Source organism: Schistocerca nitens, chromosome 2 (assembly GCF_023898315.1).
Source record: "Schistocerca nitens isolate TAMUIC-IGC-003100 chromosome 2, iqSchNite1.1, whole genome shotgun sequence".
Lineage (NCBI taxonomy): Eukaryota > Metazoa > Arthropoda > Insecta > Orthoptera > Acrididae > Schistocerca > Schistocerca nitens.
Genome location: NC_064615.1, coordinates 564,146,477 through 564,168,936, shown reverse-complemented (window position 1 = coordinate 564,168,936; position 22,460 = coordinate 564,146,477). Strand labels below are relative to the sequence as shown.

The 22,460-nt window shown below is 39.5% G+C and overlaps 1 protein-coding gene across 4 annotated transcripts in view; it reads left to right on the top strand.

Annotated features, from left to right (window-relative positions):
- Nucleotides 1–5,480, top strand: part of LOC126234494 (glucose dehydrogenase [FAD, quinone]-like) — a 209,024-nt gene extending 203,544 nt beyond the window's left edge. Inside the window, exon 12 of one of the 4 annotated variants that reach the window (XM_049943186.1) lies at nucleotides 5,061–5,480. In XM_049943186.1, coding sequence (XP_049799143.1) covers nucleotides 5,061–5,268 — 208 coding nt within the window. In that variant the 3' untranslated portion in view covers nucleotides 5,269–5,480. The remainder of the gene's footprint in view (nucleotides 1–5,060) is intronic. The other 3 variants (XM_049943185.1, XM_049943188.1, XM_049943187.1) reach the window with 3 other exon arrangements.
- The last annotated feature ends 16,980 nt before the right edge of the window (nucleotides 5,481–22,460 follow it).

The window sequence follows — 22,460 nt, the reverse complement described above, 5'->3', positions numbered from 1 at the left end:
CATCTGCTACAAGTTATATCACTATTTGTAAAAAGCTTCATGATATATTTAGAAGCAAAATACAAAAATCAGTTTTTTCTACAACAATTTGTAATGCTTTGCTACAGTATACAGATACCAATTTTAATACTTTGACAACAACATGTTTTGCAGACACGTCTGACATACACTGATATCTTTCCAGTTGCATTTGATAATGGCTCAAAACCCAAAATCGCTATGGGGGAAATAATTAAAAAATGCATAGTCAATTGGTGACAGTGACATCATTTGAAAACAGTATTTCAGTTTTGTACAACAAGCAGCACATGAACTAGAGACAGTAGATTGCTACAGATATTTGGGTATATATATTGATTACAACTTGAGCTGGAAAAAACATATTGCTGAAGTGCTGGTTCAAATGGCTCTGAGCACTATGGGACTCAACTGCTGAGGTCATTAGTCCCCTAGAACTTAGAACTAGTTAAACCTAACTAACCTAAGGACATCACAAACATCCATGCCCGAGGCAGGATTCAAACCTGCGACCGTAGCGGTCCTGCGGTTCCAGACTGGAGCGCCTTTAACCCCACGGCCACTTCGGCCGGCCCGCTGAAGTGCTCAAACAATTAAATTCAGATACTTTCGATATACGTATAATTCCTAATGTTAGAAGCAAATGAATCAAAGTGATAACATATTTTGCACATCTCATCCCAATAATGTCTTACAGAATAATTTTCTGGGATAACTTGTCACTTAGAAAGAAAATATCGACTGCACAAAAATGAACAATAAGAAAAATGTGTGATGTTCACTCACAGCCATCTTGTAGGTCCTCTTCAAGGAGTTAGGCATTACTCATTATTAAAGCTGTCAGTGGTTCAGAAAGGAATTCAGTGTGCATAAAAAAAAATTTATGAGCATTTGCCAAATAATATAAAATGTCTGCTTTCAAATCCTTTATGGAACATGTAACTAACCAACTAACAAGAGAAAATAAAACAGTGAAATCAGTACTTATTACTGATCTTTTGACCACCATCAAGTTTGAATTCTGTACTTGTACATTTTGTTATTACCATTGGTGAATCTTACTCTTTGCACATCATGATTGTAAGACTGAAGGTAATAATTCTCAATAAAACAATTTCTTACTACTGGAGCTGATATTCTTTGAAATTTTAGGGTTAATTTTGAATGACATCGTAATATGTGTTTAACTGTTCTTCATAGTAAACTTTACAGATCTATTGTGGGGTACTCCATAAAGTGTATTATGGTCCATTACATTGTGTGAGTTGAGAAATCTAATTGTAAAACAAAAATATTGTGAAAAGGAAAGTTGCCACTCACCATGTAGCAGAAATGCTGAGATGCAGATAGGCACAACAAATAGACTGTCACGAATGTAGCTTTCGGCCAGAAGGCCTTTATCAGAACACATACATACACACTCATGCAAATGCAACTCACACACACGTGACTGCAGTCTCAGGCAGCTGAGGCCACACTGCAAGCAGCACCGGTACATGATGGGAATGGGCGGGGGTAAGGAGAAGGCTGGGGCGAGTAGGGGAAGGGATAGTAGGGTAGGTGTGGCAGACAGTGATGTGCGTTGGTGAGCACAGATGGATAAGATGGAAAGAGGGTAGGGCAGCTGTGTGCAGTCAGGAGGTTAGACAGAGGGAAAGGAGATGTGGGGAGGTGGGTGGGGGGATAGCAGAAAAGGAGAGAAGTAAAAAGACTGTGTGCGATAGAGGAATGAGGGCTGTGTAGTGCTGGAAAGAGAGCAGAGAAGGGACTGAATGGGAGAGGACAATGTCAAACAAAGGTTGAGATCAGGAGGGTTATGGGAACATAGGATGTATTGCTGGGAAAGATCCCAGCTGTGCAGTTCAGAAAAGCTGGTGTTGGTGGGAAGTATCCAGATGGCACAGGCTCTGAAGCAGTAATTGAAATGGATTTCATGCTTGGGAGCATGCTCAGAAACAGAATGGTCAACCTGTTTCTTGGTCACAGTTTGTCGGTGACCATTCATGCTTGTTCGTTGTAATGTCCAGATAGAATGCAGCACTGTGGTTGCAGCTTAGCTTGTAGATCACATGATTGGTTCACAGGTCTTGCCTTTGATGGGATAGGTGATGTTCGTGACCGAACTACAGTAGGTGGTTGTGGAAGGATGTATGGGACAGGTCTTGCATCTAGATCTATTACAGGGGTATGAGCCTTGAGGTAAAGGGTTGGGAGCTGGGGTTGTGAAGTGATGGACAGGTATATTGTGTAGGTTCGGTGGACCCAACCAAAGACCAATGTTCATTCCTCCATTCAACCGTGATCCATCCCCACTGGCCCCACATCACCCCCTGTTAACTTTTCAGAATTTCTTAACCTCGTATCTTGCTTCACCATCATTCCCAAAATCCCTAAACATGCAAACTAACCTTACATCCACAGAAAGAACCACAGTCCACCATCTTAAAACTGATCCTGATCTAGTAATCCTACCTGCAGATAAAGGCACCACTGTTGTTTTGAACCGCAAGGATTATCTGGTAGAAGGACTCCATCAGCTGTCAGATACAGCCACCTACAAACCTTGCCACAATGACCTCATTCCAGAAATCCAGCAGGGTCTCCAGTCACTTCTCAAATCTCTAGGCCCATTCCAGAACCTCTCTATTCACCCCTACCACTCCGCTCCCACCTTCTACATGCTTCCTAAAATCCATAAACCCAACCACCGAGGATTCCCCATTGTGGCTGGCTACTGTGCTCCCATTGAGAGAATCTCTGCTCTCATAGACCAACACCTCCAATCTATTACCCGGAACCTACCCTCCTATATAAAAGATACCAATCATTTCCTCCACCGTCTCTCCACAGTTCCTGTTCCTTTACCACATAGTGCTCTGCTCATTACTGTCGATGCCACCTCCCTTTACACTAACTTCCCTAATGCCCATGGCCATACTGCTGTTGAACACCATCTTTCCCAACGGCCAACAGATTCCAAACCAGCTACCTCCTTCCTAGTTGCCATGGCCAACTATATCCTCACCCACAATTACTTCTCCTTTGAAGGCATTACCTACAAACAAATTTGTGGTATGGCTATGGGCACCCGCATGGCACCTCCTATGCCAACCTATTCGTGGGCCATCTAGAGGAATCGTAAATACCCAGAAACCTAAATACCTCCCCTGTTTCAGATTCATTGATGGCGTCTTTCCAATCTGGATCGAGGGTGAGGACACCCTATTCCCATTCCTCAAGATCCTTAACACTTCTCCTCCATTTGCTTCACCTGGTTCTACTCAATTCGACAAGCCACCTTCCTAAATGTTGAGATCCACCTAAAAGATGGCTGCATCAGTACCTCCGTCCATATCAGACCTACTAATCACCAACAATACCACCACTTTTACCACTGCCCCCATTCCATACCAAGAAGTCCCTTCCATACAGCCTAGCCACCCATGGTCATCACATCTGCAGTGATGAGCAGTCCTTCTCAAAATAAACTGAGGGTTTGACTGAAGTCTTCACAAACCGCAATTATTCTCCTAACCTTGTTCAAAAGTAAATCTCCCGTGCCTTATCTTTCCAGTTTCCCACCACCTCACAAAGTTCCACTGTCCAGCCACAAAGGAGCATTCCTCTCGTAACTCACTACCACCCGGGTCTGGAGCAACTGAATTACATTCTCCACCAGGGTTTTGATTACCTCTCGTCATGCCCTGAAATGAGAAATGTCCTGCCCACTATCCTTCCCACCCCTCCCACAGTGGTAGTCTGCCACCCACTGAACCTTCACAATATACTTGCCCATTCCTACACAACCCCTGCTCCCAATCCCTTACCTCAAGTCTCATACCCCTGTAATAGACCTAGATGCAAGACTTATCCCATACATCCTCCAACCACCACCTACTCCTGTCTGGTCATGAACATAACCTATCCCATCAAAGGCAGGGCTACCTGTGAAACCAGTCATGTGATCTACAAGCTAAGCTGCAACCGCTGTGCTGCATTCTATGTGGGCATGACGACCAACAAGCTGTCTGTCCACATGAATGGCCACCGACAAACTGTGGCCAAGAAACAAGTGGACCACCCTGTTGCTGAGCATGCTGCCAAACACGACATCCTTCATTTCAGTTACTACTTCAGAGCCTGTGCCATTTGGATCCTTCCCACCAACACATGCTTTTCTGAATTGCGCAGGTGGGAACTTTCCCTGTAATATTTCTTACATTTCCGTAACCCTTCTGGCCTCAACCTTCGTTAGTCATTGTCCTCTCCTGTCCAGCCCCTCCATCGCACACAGTCTTCTTATTTGTCTCATTTTCTGCTATTCCCCCACCCCCCTCCCCACCTCTCCACTCCCTCTGTCTAACCTCCTGACTGCACATAGCTGCCCTACCGTCTTTCCACGTCATCCCTTCGTGCTCCCCAACAGCATGTCACTGTTCACCACCCCTACCAATATCCCTCCCCGTCCCCACCTCAGCCTCCTCCTTACCCCCACTCACTCCCATCATGCACCGGTGCTGCTGCTCACAGTGTAGCCTCAGTTGCCTGAGACTGCAATCATGTGTGTGTGAGTTGCGTTTGGGTGAGTATGTATGTGTGTGTTTGTCATCTAATTCTGACAAAGGCCCTCTGACCGTAAGCTATATTTGTGATGGCGTTTTTGTTGTGCCAATCTGCAACTCAGCACCTCCACTATATAGTGACTGGCAACTTTCCTTTTCACAATAGTATTACATTACATCCTGGATTTTCAATTGTTTGTAAAATAAATGTCAGTTTCAGATTTCAAGTAAAAATTTGTAAAAAATTTTAGTACGTTTACATTGTCTTCAGCCATATAATTACATCACCATATTGCCACCAGGTGTAAGCCATATAGACACAAAAGAATTGTATGACCTCCACATTTTTTAATTCCTTTAATGAAAACTGACTTGAAATTCCTCAGGTGTATTATTAAATATTGTCACATGATATGTTCAGTGTAACTTGTTCTAAAGATATTTGTCATGTATTTTGATGATATATGTTTTACTTTTCAGAGTCCACAACACCAATCATTTGTATGTGATTGATGCCTCTGTCATGCCAAGTCTTCCGAGTGGCAACATAAATGCAGCAGTCACAATGATAGCAGAAAAGGGTTCCGACATTGTTAAAAATTATGCATACAATGAAATTGCAAAGAGCAATAGGATTGATATCTTTATCCCAAAGAAATCCACAGACTGGATTTTCAGAGTAAAGTGATATAAATTGTTACATTCTTTCTATACATATAAAAATGATGGTAGAACCAGTATCTGTGCTCTATGAATCATTATGAAATGTAGAATGCAGCTTCAGTATTATCATATGTAGAAATTATTTTATTCATTCACGCAGTTATTCATTGCTGACTTCACTATTGTTTTTGACCTAATATTTTTTAAAGGATATTTTGAATTAGTGCAATATTCTGATATTAGGAATAGTAATTTTCTTTTGCACACAATGTCTCAGTTTTTATAAAAAAGAATGTATCTTATCAGTGTGTATGTCATTAATTTTATATTTTGTGAAAATATAATTGGCAAACCATACAGGAAATCTAAATTTAAAAATTATAAAATGAACAAACTATTCTAGATTACTTAAGCACTACTTTCCTTGTTACTATATTTTGTCATACATAGCACAGCAAATAGATAACTCTAGAAAAATGAAGAGGGACATCATTGCAATCAGTATATTGTTCTTGAAGAATTTTATTAAGTCACTCAGAGTGGTACAAAGTTTTTGGCCAGAAAGGCCTTCATCAAGAATAGATGAGACACACAGCAGCACCACTGCATGATGGGAGTGGCGACTGGGTAGGGGCAAGGAGGAGGCTGGGGCAAGGAGGGGGAGTGGTAGTATGGCAAGGAAGTGCTGAAAGTTAGATGGTGGGCAGGTGGGGGGTGGTGGGAAAGGGGGGGGGGGATGTAGTGGAAAAGGAGAGAAGTAAAAGGACTGAGTGTGATGGTGGGATGATGACTGTGTAGTGTTGGAATGGGAACAGGGAATATGAAGGTTGAGGCCAGGAAGGTTACGGGAACGTAGGATGTATTGCAGTGAAAGTTCCCACCTGTGCAATTCAGAAAAGCTGGTGTTTGTGGGAAGGACCAACAGCTTGTTAGTTGTCATGCCCACATAGAATGCAGCACAGTGGTTGCAGCTTAGCTTTTAGATCACATGACTGGTTTCACAGGTAACCATGCCTTTGATAGGATAGGTGATGTTCGTGACCGGACTGGAGTAGGTGTGATGGAAGAATGTATGGGACAAGTCTTGCATGTAGTTCTATTACAGGGGTATGAACATGAGGTAAAGCGTCAGGAGCAGGGGCTGTGTAAGGATGGACGAGTATATTGTGTAGGTTCAGTTGATAGCAGAATAGCATTGTCCACTACCCTTCCCACACCTCCCCTTACCACATGGCTCCTACCTTGTAACAGACCTAGTGCAAGACCTGTCCCATACATCCTTCCACCACCACCTACTCCAGTCTGGTCGCAAACATCACCTATCCCATCAGAGGCAGGGCTACCTGTGAAACCAGTCATGTGATCTACAAGCTAAGCTGCAATCACTGTGTTGCATTCAATGTTGGCATGACAACCAACAAGCTGTCTGTCGGCATGAATGGCCACCGACAAACTGTGGCCAAGAAACAAGTGGACCACCCTGTTCCTGAGCACGCTGCCAAACATGACATCCTTCATTTCAATGACTGCCTCACAGTCTGTACCATATAGATCCTTCCAACCAGCACCAGCTTTTCTGAATTGCGCTGGTGGGAACTTTCCTTGCAATATATCCTGTGTTCCTGTAACCCTCCTGTACCCAACCTTCATTAGTCACTGTCTTCACCCATGCAGCTCCGTGCCAGTTCCCATTCCTTACTACATAGCCATCACACACAGCACAGACTTTTTACTTCTCTCCTTCTCCGATAAACCCCCCCCCCCTCCCTGCCGCTCCCCTCACAACTCTCCCCTGCCCTCCATCTAACCTGCAGCTGCAGCACTTCACTGTCCGCCACGCCCCAACAATACTATCCCTCCCCGTTCTCCCCACTCCAGCTTCCTTCTTACCCCCACCCAGCCACCCAGTCGCCAATCCCTTCATGCAGTGGTGGTGCTGCTCATAGTGTAGTTTCAGTTGTCTGAGACTGCAGTTGTGTGTACAAGACTGACAAACAAAAATTGATGTCATGGTAATAATGCCATCTTACAATTCATCCACATAAAGTGGATTTTTATGAATGAATTGTATATTGGAGCATTGCACATCTATCTAGAATGACATTCGTTTATTGTGAAATTCTTCAGATGAGAGAATTATTAGATATTGACAGCAGTGTCCAACAAAAAATGAGTCTGAAATAAGATAGGCACCACTTCCAGAAGTATTGAAGGAAAAGCTGAGAGTACGACTACAGCTCCCCATGAGTGTTGTTATTAAAAATACAGCATATCTTACCAATGGACACCAATCCTTTCCTCAATATTAACCAAATCGAAAAGTTAGCGGCTGTATTCACGCAGGGAATTGATAAATAGTGATAGAGAGATGTAGTTTGAATACGTAAAAATGGATTGTTAATGAATAACATTGTAAAGGGTCTGACTGTTGCTCATTCCCATCTTGAATGCAATCAAGAAGTTAATAAATTAAATAAGCACCTAAGAATCAAATAATAAAATCCCAACTTGTTTGTAAATTGATATCACGAAAATTCGAAGACTTTAATGTAACCCACTTGACTATAGATCAAGGAGAAATAAAATCTAACAAAAAATAATAAACTATTGTGAGTTACAACCAAAAGATAATGAGGAAAAATTCCCGAGCATCTAAGTAAAACAGCTGTAAGAGGTTAATTTTAGCTAAAAGTCAAAAAGTGGTATAATCATATGATTTTTAAAATGAAAACTTTAAAAGTACCTATCTACAGGATAACTGTGCAGAGTGCAATGTGGGAACTTTCCTATTTAAAATGCATGTTGCTCAGCAGTTGTTACTCATTATTGTGTCAATTTGAGTGCATTCGAAAGGCTGAGCCATAAGAAAATTGATTTTTATGTGGGTGGCCATGAATATGGATAGTAGCAGTGTGTAGAAAAAGAAACCAGGATCTTTGAGAACCATGTGGACACCAGAAAAGTTTGAGGAAGAAACTGGCAATTTTGAGTTTCTCAAGGTAATCTGCACACAAATCACTTGCAATATCTGATCACACAGTGAGATGAATTATTCGTAAAGACTCAAAATTTCATCCATACAAACCGGCAGTGTGCACACACTTAATCCACACAATTCTGCTCCATGAAAAAATGCATGAGAAGCCTTGATCGAAAACATGCCCAGTGATACCATCATATTCTTCAGCTATGAAGCACACATTAATTTATCCAGATGCATGAAGAAACAAAACATGCAATATTGGAGTGGCACAAATCCCTGAGAAATTCATTATCAGCAGAACATGCGACTGTTTTGTGTGGATTATCTAAAATTGGCATTGGTGGTTTTTCGAAGACAATGATAGGTCCATTACGGTCACTTCTGATTGTGTGTCCAGAGTTTTTTTCCCAGACTTGAAGAAACGGATGTGGGGTATATTTGGTTCCATCAAGATGGTGCAGTGGCTCACATGGTACGAACATCAATGACTCTTGCACGGACAAAATCCCTGACTGTCTCATATCTCTGAGGAGCAAACTTCAATGTCCAGCAGGCTCACCATTATAGCCTCCTGTGACTTTTTGTAATGGGGCTATCTTAAATCCTTGGTGTATACCAATTATCCATGGACCCTGTGTGAATTGTGGAATAATATTCGTGCTGCTATTGCCAAGAAAGCATTGTGAAGAAACAATGGGTAACACAAGAAATACTTCAGTTGATTGATGAAAGAAGGAAGTTAAAAAATGTTCAGGAAAATTCAGGAATACAGAAATACAAGTTCCTGAGGAATGAAAAAACAGGAGGTGCAAGGAAGCTAAGACGAAATGCCTGCTTGAAAAATGTGAAGAAATAGAAAAGGAAATGATTGTCGGAAGGACTGACTCAGCATATGGAAAGTCAAAACAATCTTTGGGCAAATTAAAAACAAGCATGGTGACATTAACAGCACAATGGGAATCCCACTGTTAAATGCAGAGGAGAGAGTGAGTGGGTGGAAAGTGTACACTGAAGGATCACGCTGTTGAACACGAGCTTAACAGATTTGTGCAGTGAAAGCTAATGTAAACACACGACATGGACACACTGGCCTTGTACTGAACATGGACGTTGGGCTACATGCGCACACTTCCCAAGCTAAACACCATGCAGATCCTGACTGACAACAAAGGGACTATGCGATTGCAGCAAGCACTTTGTTAGGAGAGAGAACTTATACAGGATCATTCCAAAAGATTTGCAAATATTTTACTATGTTATTCTACAAGTAAAACTAAAGAAAAAAGTTCATATCAACATAGGTCTGCAAATGTTTAGTTACAGAGTTATGGCTAATAAAAGATTTTGCCTGAAATTTAGAAACTTTGCTAATATGAAGCCATTGCAAAACTGTACAAGGTTAAAGTAAAACACAATTTCCATTTATTTTGTTGTTATTGGTCTGGTGAATCTAATAAAACATGTCCCAGACATGTATCTGCAGTAGTTTTCCAGAACATCCAGAGAAGCCAAGATCATTATATAAAAAAATTTGTTTACTTTCCATTAAGAATGTGGAAACATTTATGTCATTGTTGGCAACTGTTAGTGAGTTGATTCAGTCATTTCCTAAACTTGAAACGAGTTAGTTTTCTGTATTGTTCAGTCAAAAAACATAACAACAACAGTGTATTTAATTGAAACCACTTAGTAACTGTTGTAGTTTGTAGATTATTTATGAGATATGGGTGCCTTTCAAATTTATGACAGAGAAATATGCTGATATGGTGTTTATTTATGGCAAATGTGATGGTAATGCTATGGCTGCAGTTAACAAATATTGCGTACGTTATCCAACTCGGAGGATTCCGAATACACGAACCATTAGCGGAGTATTTCAAATGTTATGGGAGACAGGTTCTCTCCCTAGTGTTCGTAACCATTACGAGTGCTCAATATGTGAAGACAATGATGAGGATTTTATGGATGCTGTTAACGTGGCCCGGGTACTAGTACACGACGTATCTCTCAACGATTAGGCATTTTACAATCTAAGATACGGTGTACACTGAAGTACACACAATCAAAAAGTGCATCATTTACATCTGGGAGATCATGCTCTTCACTTGGAGTTGTGCAACTCATTAAATACTAATCAGCAGTTCCACAAACGCATTTTATTTACTGTTGAGGCACCATTTACTCGAGATGGTATAAACAATTTACATAATGAGCATGTGTGGTCTGAAGCAAATGCATATGCAACAGTGCAACACAATTTCCAGCAGCAATTTAGCATAAATGTTTGGAGTGGTATAATCAACACACATTTTATTGGACCATTCATTTTCCCAGGGCATCTAACTGGCGAGATGTAGTTACAGTAGTTTCAAAAAGAAATGTTCCACTTTCTCAAAGATGTTCCACTTGCTACACGACTGAAAATGTATTTTCAACATGATAGTGTTCCTCCACATTTCACCAGTGCCGTTACTACACATTTAAATGAATATTTTCCCCAGAAATGGATTGGACATGGTGCTACACAACTGTGGACACCCAGATCACCCTATTTAACACCAATAGATTTTTGTGTATGCTTGGGTGAAAGACATAGTTTATGAGGAAAACGTCAATATACACGAGGCATTACTTGTTCACATTATGAATGCAATAGAAGAAATTAAGAAAAACTCTGTGAAACTGAAATGAGCAACAATCTCTGTTCATACATGCGCAGCTAAATGCATCGAACTCAGTGGAGATATTTTTGAATGTTTATTGTGAATGTATTGTGAAACTGTATGTACACTTTACAACTTCCTTAACATTGAGCTTTGTTTTTTCTGCTTTAACATGAATTTATGTATGCTATGGTATTAATAAAGCAGAGTATCTGACACATTCATACAGTTTCAGTTAACATTATTACCATCATTTTTCCAAAATTAAATTCTCTAACTTTGTGTAATTGTCTGGAATTTAAAAACAAATTAGACCAAATAGTTAATAAATGAAAATTTTTTATGAAATTACATCTTTGCTTCTCTGGATGTTCTGGAAAACTACTGAAGATGCACATCCGGAACATATTTTATTAGATTCACCAGATCAATAACAACAAAATAAGTAGAAATCATGCTTTACATTAACCTCATACAGTTTTGAGATGGCTTCATATTAGCAAAGTTGCTAAATGTGAGGCAAAATATTTTATAAACCATTAACTCCATAACTAAACATTTGTGGACCTTGGTTTATATGAACTTTTTTCTTTAGTTTTACTTGAAGAATAACATATTAAAATATTTGAATATCTTCGTGACTCACCCTGTATATGTATGTGTTAAAAGAAGCTGACATGCCTCTGTAAATTGATAATCATTCAGGGTATCTCCAATGGCCGAAAATAAAGGCTATACTGGTACTGGCCAGGATTATCACACCTCAAAAAGGAAAATAAGGTCAGACACTGTGCACCTCCATATGGCGTCAGTGCACAGTGGGGGGCAATTGTATTGAATCATATCATTTTTTCTTTCTTTTCTTTTCTTAAATATATGCTCTGTGTATACTGAATGAGTTATAGACACTGCCGAAGGTAAGTTATCGAGTTGTTTTGTGGCAAGGATAATGTTTTGATACATTGTTAAATGTCTGTATGAAGCAAAGTAAGAAATACGCTCTTCAATTTATTAATTCTTCTGCGTTCACAGCTTTGTTTCGAGAAGTAGTAGCATATGGATGTATGCTTGGCTCTGTTGTACTAACATTTTTAAAAATGTGTATTTCAACTGTTGATTAAAAGTGCTACAAAAATTATTGGCAAAGCAATGTTTATTTGCACAGTTAAGAGGACAATTCCTGTTCATCATTTGACTCACCACCGAGATCCTGCATCAAGAGATTCGGTGCATATAAGAAGAATTTATGTGGTATCCGGAGGAGTGTACCCGCATTGACATTGTCACAATGGAGACTAAGCACAATGAAATTAATGGGAAGCACTAGGTAAAGAAAATTAATTTTATTAACCTTCAAGGTATTGATATTAAAGGTCTGTTGATATTGGTATCAGTTAAAGTTCACCCAGGATTTTGCACAGATTCATAAATGACCTTCAAATTTCTTTCAACTATCCAATTACTCAAGCAATTAGTAATCAGTTTCCATCAACACATACCTATTCAAGAGGCACTAGCTATGCATTTAGCAGCACATGGAAGCATGCACTTGATAGGGAAAAACTCAGAGGAAGACTTCTCACAGTTCTCTGTGTGATGTGATAGATGGCTCTGCAAGCAATGCTAGAGAAAGTGTGCAAGCAAAATCTATGAATGTAGTAGGTACCATACCTGTACACTCCATCATAATGTAATCCAGACAATTGGATGCCATCCTGTTAGTCTAAAAGTGGGAACCTCACCCAGTTCATGACAATCAGTTTTAGTCCTTGATGATGATGATGATGATGATGATGATGATGATGATGATGGAGATTATCATTAAAAGCTTGGAATTTTATCTGGATTTGACATGGAAAGTTAACAGAGATCTTTTCATGCATGTACAGTATCAAGAAAACTTTGTGAACAGATGCAGATATTGATGAACGCCTTGGCAACTGTTACTGCCACAATGTCTCTGATGGATGTGGGTTCCACTCATTGTGTAACTCTGTCTAAGTTGGAGAGGATACATCAGGACCCTTCTCACTCCAGTAGGGGCTGGACTAGCTCTAAGTGGACTGTGGAAATGGCCCCAGACAATCTTGAATCTTCCTAGAGGAAGCTGCGTGTGGTGGCCAACTTTATTCCTTTGGCACGTTGCACAATCATGAGCCCAGATCGTACAGTCTTTTTTTACATTTGTTGAGATGAACTGCTCTGTTACAAGTTTGACTGGAGGCTGAATCCCGGTGTGTGAAAGATTGTGCAGGTTTCCCAGAGAGGGCTAGGTATGACTGGGTAGAGACTGTTCTGATAAACATTGCACAGCACACATTTACTAGAGCCCAGAAAGCAATGGTGTTTAAAGCACAGTCTGGTGTTGAGATTGTAGAGTAGATTGATAATCTGCTGGTTATGGGACTGCACGATGGTGAGTTGGTCATGGATATTCTATACATTTTCTGCGCCCTTAAGGTGTCTGACATCAACAGAAATTGTGCAATAAAGTGATAGCACCTGGGGATGGAATCAGTTGACAGGTTTTTGATGACATGAGCGAGTGGTCGGTGATTTGTGTAGAATGTGATTAGTCAACTTATGACACCGTCCTGAAAGTAATGTAAGGTTTCATACACCGTGAATAGTTCACATTTGAAAGCAGACCATTTTTGTTGGGAATTATAATGTTTCCATGAGAAGAAACGCAATTATCAGGTAACTCTACCAAGTTCCTGTTGTAAAATGGTCCTGATAGCATAGTCGCTTGCATCCATGGTGATTGACAGGTGAGCATTAGGAGTAGGATTGGGCAGAATAGTAGCCTTGACAAGATCATCTTTGAAGCTGTCAAATGCTTGTTGCATATATGGAGTCCACTTGAGCCAGTGCTTCTCAGTTTTATTTTTGCCTGACAGTACCTCAGTTAGAGGTAGAAACATGGTGGCAGGTTTAGGGAGGTGACACTGGTAGAAATTTATTGTTCCTAAAAGATGGCATAATTGGTGATAGTCCATGGGTGATGGCAACAGTCGAATTTGGGCCATTTTTTTGGATGTGGGGTGGATACCATTAGTGTCAACAAAGTGGCCAACAAAGGTTACCTTATATTGTCAGAACTGACACTTGGCATCATTAATGATCACTCCTTTCTGTGCTAGTATGTCAAAAATTGGTTTGAGATGGTGCTCATATTCTTCTGGCGTAGTGAAGAAAATGATGATATTGTCAAGATATGCATAACAGAAGGGCAGTTTGAGCAGTGTGCCTTTGATAAAATGCTGCTAAGTTTGTGCTGCATTTTTGAGTCCATATGGCATGAACAGAAATTCAAAAAGGTGACATGGCATAATTATAGTGGTCTTTGGAATGTCCTCCTCACTCACAGCAATTTGGAAGAATCCTCTCCTGCAGTCTACCACACTGAAAATCATTGCACCCATGAGAGAGAGTGTTAATGTCTTGCATGTTAGGAACTGGGTAGCTGTCAGTTATGGTGCACAAGTCTGACAGCTCTGTAATTGCCACAAAAATGCCAAGTACTGTCTTTCTTTAGGATGAATGTAATGGGCAACACCCAAGTGCTATCAGAGGGGTGAACAATTCCTGCTTTTAATGTTCATCTATGGCAGCTTTTGCTGTGCTTAATTTGTGTGGAGGTAGGCAGTGTGGTCAGCATCAAACAGGCAGACATGGGATGGTGATAATCTGGTGTACAGTTCCATTACAGATACCACTGGGTGCAAGGGACTTAGGGATACACAAAGATGGCATGTTGGTTGCATCGGCAGATTCATACCCAGTATCTGAGGGTGGCGCTTCACTAACCTTGCGTATGAAATCCAGTGACCTGTTTGAGTTAGTCTGCAAGGTGCACCAAGGTTCTGTCAGAGGAGAGAGCAGCATTGATGCCTCGTAGTTTGAACTTGATGCAGGTGGGGCCTTGTGACATCGATATATATCAGTAACATCATGTCTTGCAGTGTGACGGTGGATGTAGCAATACGCTGGCAAAGTTCATCATTTTCATCATGTGTGTGGGTGTTGGAGAGTTGAATGTAAAAATATTAAATCTGAGGATGGTGAGGCACTGAGTAAAGTGTTTGTGAGGATTGATGGTGAATGGGCTAGAATAGACTAACACAAATCCTTGGCTGGGTGAGATGAGTATGTCACTGATGTGGTTGATTATGGGTCAACAGTTGTCTTGCTGAAGTAAAACATTGTGAGCCAGGTCTGTGCCATCAGCAATGAGGAAGGTCTGTGGTAGTGGTTTGTTAGAACCTAGATTGATGTTGATGGTAGTTGAATTGTACACAGTGACTGTAGTGTCATGCACCATGCTAACTTAAATGTGCAACATGACAGCAGAAGGGGTATGCACATCAGGGCATGGTGCTGACATCAATGCCTGTATTGGCAAACAGGCAGTTTTGTGTTGTGCAGTCAAACATGTAGAGCAAAGAACTTTACGTTTGCAGTGTGATCAGTGGGATTGTAGACATATGTGATGCAGTAGGTGTTGCATACATGGGTGAGGGGAAATGGATCAGGATGTTATATAGTCTGTTGCATTGAAAACACTATGTAACTTACGGATGTGGAAGGAACATGGGGCACACTCAAAGAATTGTCTGTCTGATACCATTATGCAGGCAATTAAAATATAGGCACGACATACTCAAGTGGGCAAAGAGGATTGGAGCGTTGCACAATCTGAGGTGCTGGAAACACCAAAAATGTCCATGGTGCAGTAGATGCACTGTGCACACTCAGTGAAGTGTTTGTTTGATGTCATTGTTCAGGTAGGAGGTTGACATTGTTCATTGTTGGTACATGGCACTGTTGCATCACATTCTCAATTTTAGTTGCAGTCTGATGAGACACACTTGGTTGCATGGTGTTGTAGGAAGGCACATATCATGAAGTTGCAAGAAAGTCACTGTCTGTTTGCAGTAATTGTGGGACTCTGGAGTCCAAAAATGGCTGTGTTGTTACCGCATAGTTACTGGTGTGGTTGTACAGTGAGAAAATGCAGCTAGACGCAGTTGTCAGGAGTCACCAATGTAGGTCTTTGCCACAGCGATAGGTAACTAACATAATTAATACACCCACAACTGCTATAAATGATGAATTATTACTGAATGTTAGAGCTTACATGAAGTGTGACCAGCACATATAAATCAGCAAACGAATCCACACAATACATTGCTGCAGGGAATCAGAGAGGTATTTTTCCCTCATGGCAGCAATATTGTTAGTTGAGTCCCCACACAAAGTTTGTTAATTGTTGTTGACTTTTATAAACAACATGCCTCTTTAAGAGATACTGATATTCAAATGGGATCCAGAACATGAAAATATTGAATATTACCTTTATTGCGATAAGTCGCATCTAGTACTAACCTCGATTAGACTTAAAGTTTTGGATTAAGTTTAACTGAAAATATTTGAAGCGGTTATATAATATGGCAGCAGAATTAATTACAAACAATAAATATTTTTTTCAAAATTTTAAAATATAACACCACAAGAATATAATATTACAAAAGGTGGGAATAAAGTACCCAACCCATTGCTATTGCTAAAGTTAATGAGCAGTAATTGTTATTTCTTAATCTGTTTCTGAGTTATTTTACTGGTACAAAAATCATGTTCCCATATCTAATTAAAAACATTGCTACCAATAGTTAGCACAGAATATTTAAATATGTATTTCTATGTATGATACTAAAATGAATTAAAATTTTATTTCTATGTAATGACCAGTGTTGAATAAAAATTACTTTCATCTTCATCATTTGTTATCATTTTGTCAACAATGCTGAAAGGTTCAGTTCCTTGAGTTTCCACTTAGTGAAGCAAATAGCTGTGAAGTTATTCCATTTCCCAGGAGACATAACATGATCAGATGTTACTGAAGTTAATATCTGTAGTACTGCAAAGAAACCAGATGACATCTCAGAAATAAGAGGAGTGTCTGTAGCTAAAAGAAAATAGTGTCCCTTCATCCCTTTCCCACACACCTCTACACCATACCTCTAACTTATCTGCTGCTCACTCTATTGCTTCTACAAACTCATTTGTTGAATTTCATTGTTTATTTCCATTTTGACTGCTATGCTGGACATCTCTCAAGCTAATGTTGGGGCAGATACATTAGTACTCCATTACTCCTGTAATATCACATGAATAATAAAATTGAGAACTTGCATGGTAAGAATTACTGAGAACAATACTTTCCAGAGGTAAAGCATGTGAGTCTTAAAATCACTGTCAGGAGCAACACCGTAGTGTACTGAGAATTCTTCTCTGCTGTCGGACATGAAATGACTAGCAGATGACTAATGAGATTGCCCCACGATGGGCGCCATAAAATGTAGTGAACTGACAATTCTCCCCTACTGTTGGACATGAAATGATGAGTAGGTGACTAATGAGATTGCACCACATTAGAAACCAATAATTAATTTATATCAATAATTAAATTATATCAAACACAAAAATTAAGGTGTTGATGTATGAATGTAAAAGATTGCTTATGTGATTGAAACAAGGAAGAAATGTATTTATTTCAGTGCTGTCTATACAAACCAAAGCAAAATTACAAATCTCAGGGCCAGTTTGACTGGGCTTGGACACAACTCAGTTATTAAGGGGAAGGAGGGGGGGACGAATCATTGCACCATTATTCATGATCATTCGTCATGTAGTGCTGTCAAGGCAGGCTCTGCAACGGTATGGCATGTCACCTTGGAGCTGTGTGACATGGGTTGGCTGCCCTCATTAACAATTGCAGCTTTCCAGGGATGCTCAGGTATGACCTCCATATTGTTTACCTATTGTCAGATGTGTGGCGGAAGCTGTGATATCATGGAGCCAGAGACCTCATGTCCTCTCACTTCTGTTCTGTTTTGCCAACTGCCTTTTTTGCTGCTCATCCATCTTTCAGCTCAACTCTTCTTTGAAATTTTCTTCCTTTTGGCATTGTCATTGGCATGCTAAATATTCAATGCATTCCAATGACAGATCACCACTGTGCCTCTCATATCTGGAGTGGGCTGGTGCATGCCTCGTGAATTGGTCATGATTTCATATTCTTATGATGTTTTTCTGCATTCCGTGTCTGTTGTGAGAGTAGCTACACAACTATTCTTTGTAACTGCTCTCTCCACATGAGACCTGGACAGCTTCATGTTTGGTCTTAATCTCAGAGTCTGTTGGCGTCCATGATTAATAAAGAACATCCTTATTGTCAAGAAAAAGATCTTAAGAGCGCTGGACTCTTTCACACACCTCCCTGCACGAATTCTCTGTGGTTTTGTGTACACTCCTCCCTATGCACTTGGAGTGCTGGAATTGCCGGAACATTCCTGCTTTCTAAGATTGGCCAGAAGAACTCACATGCTTTCACACATACATTCTTGACATTCTGTCCTAATGACTGCAGGTGCCAAAGAACTTGACATTATGAAAAAATATATAAAAACAATGGAAAATTTGGTACTAACCATATGGGAACTGTCTGAATCGTCAAGGCAACAAGATCTCATTAATGCTAGCCATAAAATTCGTAGGTCTGCACAACCAAATGTACAAAGTGTAAACAGTACGACTGTAATTAGAAATATGAACGAACTGATCACCCAAAAAGACACAAGTGAATTAAATGCAAGAAAAGAAAGTGTTAATAGTGCATCTATGGATAAAAATATGAACAAACTATCCACACAAAAATATACAAGTGGATTAAACGGAGAAAAACACAAGGTAAATATTCGTAAAGAAAAAAAAGTAAACAATCACGTTATGCATAAGCAAGGATACAAGCAACAGACATATATTTTTGCAGATAGTCATGGGAGAGGAGTTACGGAAATTATGAGAAGAAATCACCCAGACCATAATGTAAAAGGCATCATCAAACCAGGCGCGCCATTACGCGAAATTCTGAAAAACAGTGACAACATATTAACGACGGGTAACAGCTGCATCATAATAGGAGGCACAAATGATGTTTACTGTAATGAAACTTGGCGTGCAATGAGAATCGTAAAGGAAACAATCAAAAGGATGCCTCGAGTGCGTTTCTACATTGTTAGTATCCCCAGGAGACACGGTCTGATGGAAAACTCGTGTTTAAACTTCGAGATTGTTACAGCAAACAGGCTATTTGAGAAAATATGTAGAGGTTTCAGAATACGACTTTCGTAGAGATAAACAGTGTTCACAGAGAGCACTTCACAAGACATGGTCTCCACATGAACGTAAAAGGGAAAAGATTATTAGTGCCGAAATACTTAAATTTATTAATGAGTCATCTGTAATGGAAGTGTCTCCAATCCCAATTCCGCCAAAACAAGAGTTGTCTGTAACAGTGGAACCATCATTATCTGCAGTAGAGCTACAACAAACACCAGTAGCAGCAGCAAAGGCTCAGATATTCTCAGCAGCAGTGTCAGATAAACCAATAGCAGCAGAATCACCACAATCATCAGCAGAGCTGTCGTCATCAGCAACAGCATCCAGAACAGCAGACCCCATAATACTACCTCAAGGCAATGAAAATGCATGTGAGGAAAACATACAAAGGTCATTAGCCGCAGCAGCTAACAAAGAAGGGCAGTCACCAAGTCGGGGAGCACAGGAGCCACCAGCAACAGCAACCACACAGAAGAGGTACCTGAGGCCTGGGAGGTCAACAGCAGAAGCAGCTTCCAATCAAGACAGATGCCTGAGAACTAGGAGACCTTCTACACTAAGTGAGGATTTTTATGGTACCGAGGAGGCAGAAAGAGAACATGGAAAAAGATGTAAGTAAAACTGTCCATCTTAAATACCAGTGTGACAATAGTGAGAGGAATATAAACACCGGACAAAGATACGAGCCAGGTTTAATGAAACAAACTGAAAAATCACTGAATAGTACCAGAAGCAAAGGGAGCAAGTGAAGTGCTTAGTATATTACAGGAAGGGGAACTATTACATTTAAAGCCAACTGTTAGAATACTTCACCAAAATGTTCAATACATAAACAATAAAACAGAGGAACTAGAGGTAATATTACAGGAGTATAGGCCAAACATTCTAGTAGTTACAGAACATGGGCTAAAAGAAAATCACATAGGAATGTACAACTTGAAGAATTATGTGAAAGTAGCCAGTTTTTGCAGAACTTCCTATAAAGATGGTGGGGTTGCCATTTTTTCTAACTATAAATCAACTAAAGCCATAAATATAACAAAATATGCTATGGAATTGAGCTTTGAAGCTACAGCACTGGAAACTAAAATTGCTGGGAATTTATGTTGTGTATTAGGTTTGTATCGATCACCAAATGGTATAATTAAAACCTTCTTTGAACAGCTGGAAGATATAATCCAACACCTCTCAAAAACATATGCTTATTTGGTCATTATAGGAGATCTGAACATAGACACGAGTAAAAATACAGACAATACTAAGATCCTACTGGACTTATTGTGCATATACAATCTAAAAATAAAAATAGATAAACCAACCAGAGTAACAAAGCATAGTGAAACTATTATTGATCATGTAATAACAAAAATTCCTACATGCTATTGTGACACACAGGTAATAAACTCCACATTAGCAGACCATTTTGCAATCATGATAGACATAAATATAAAGACTAGTGATTCAGTGCAGAAGATATGGGAGATGAGAAGACAGAACTACCCACATAACATAAACCTGCTAAAAAAGATGTTAGAGGCAGAAAACTGGGAAACAATATATGCAGCTAAAGATGCAAACACCAAATGGAACCAATTTTATTCTTTATTCAATTATTATTATGATGTTACATGTCCTGTTAGTAAAAGGTTTGTCAAACAGCAACAAAAAAAGAAAAGCTGGGTGACTGGAGAAGTAATCCATGCCAGAAATAATCTGAGAGTGTATTATGACTTCTCCAAACAAAAAAATACTGAGGCCTACAACACACTGTATGAAATAAAAAAGAAAGAGTACTGTAGTTTTATCAGAGAAACTAAAGCATCATTCATCAGGATGTCTATAGATAAGGGAAAGAACTACTCAAAAGGTTTATGGTCGTTCATTAATGAAGAGAGAGGAAAAGTAACAAATCGGGCAGAGGACATCTGCCCACTGATGAGTGGGAAACACAACGCAAACCCTCTCGAAGTAGCCAATACTTTTAACAGATATTATATTACTGTAGCTGACGAATTAGTAAGTCAAAATAAAACAAATGCAGTAAGTAAATTGTTAAACCCCTCACATACAAATCATATTATGGTTTTCATACCTACAACAGATGCAGAAGTGTCAAACCTAATAAAACAACTTAAAATTAAACATTCATCTGTCTTGGATGGTGTCACATCACATCTCATAAAGGAATGCCGGGAATGTATATTAAAACCATTGACACACATGCTGAATGCTGCGATAGAAGAAGGTATATTTCCAGATTCACTGAAAGTAAGTAAAGTGAAGCCAATATTTAAGAAAGGGAACAGGGATGAATTAGGAAATTACAGGCCAATATCATTGATCTCAACATTTACTAAAATCTATGAAATGATAATAAAGAATAGAATTGTAAGTTTTATAACAAAGCACAATATACTGCATTCATCACAACATGGTTTCAGAGAAGGGAAGTCAACAAAAACAGCATCAACAGATATAATTGAGCACATTCTTAATTTACTTGACAGGCAACAAAAGACTTGTGGGATTTTTATGGACCTATCTAAGGCATTTGATTGTGTGAACCACTCAAAATTAATGATGAAATTATATCAGTATGGAATTAGAGGAAAATGCTATGACATACTTAAATCATACATTACAAATAGGAAACAATGCATGGAAATCAGACATACTAGTGGGGGATATATAACAAACTACAGATCAGAATTACAAACAGTTAAACACGGTGTGCCACAAAGGTCTGTACTTGGGCCAATACTATTTATACTCTACGTAAATGACTTCCCTAGCTATATAAATCAGAAACTTATAATGTATGCTGATGACACAACAATCATTTGCACATCTGACACAAAGGAGGAGCTTGAGAAGGAAGCACTCCTGACTATTGAAAATGCAAATAAATATTTAACACAAAACAACCTGTTTGTGAATCAGTCTAAAACAATGAATTTAGTATTTCAGACCAAGCATAGTGAAAATTATAATATAAATGTTAATATAAATGGAAAGACTATTAAAGAAGTAACCAGCACAAATTTTCTAGGAACTATAATAGACAGAAATTTGGCAGGGGAGCACATAGATGCACTGTGTAAAAAGATAAACAAACAGATCTTCATCATGCATAAAACAGCTAAGACTGTGGATGATAAAGTCCTCAGATCAATGTATTCCCACATTTGGCTTATTCAGTTCATATATGGGGAAATGCACAAGCTGGCTACCTAAAAAGAATATTCACAATTCAGAAAAGGACAGTGAGATGCATTGCAAAAATACCACCAAGACAGACCTGTAGGCAAGCTTTTGTACACTATAATATTATGACAGTATATTCACTGTACATATACCAAAGCATAATGGCGGTAAGGTCAAGTGATA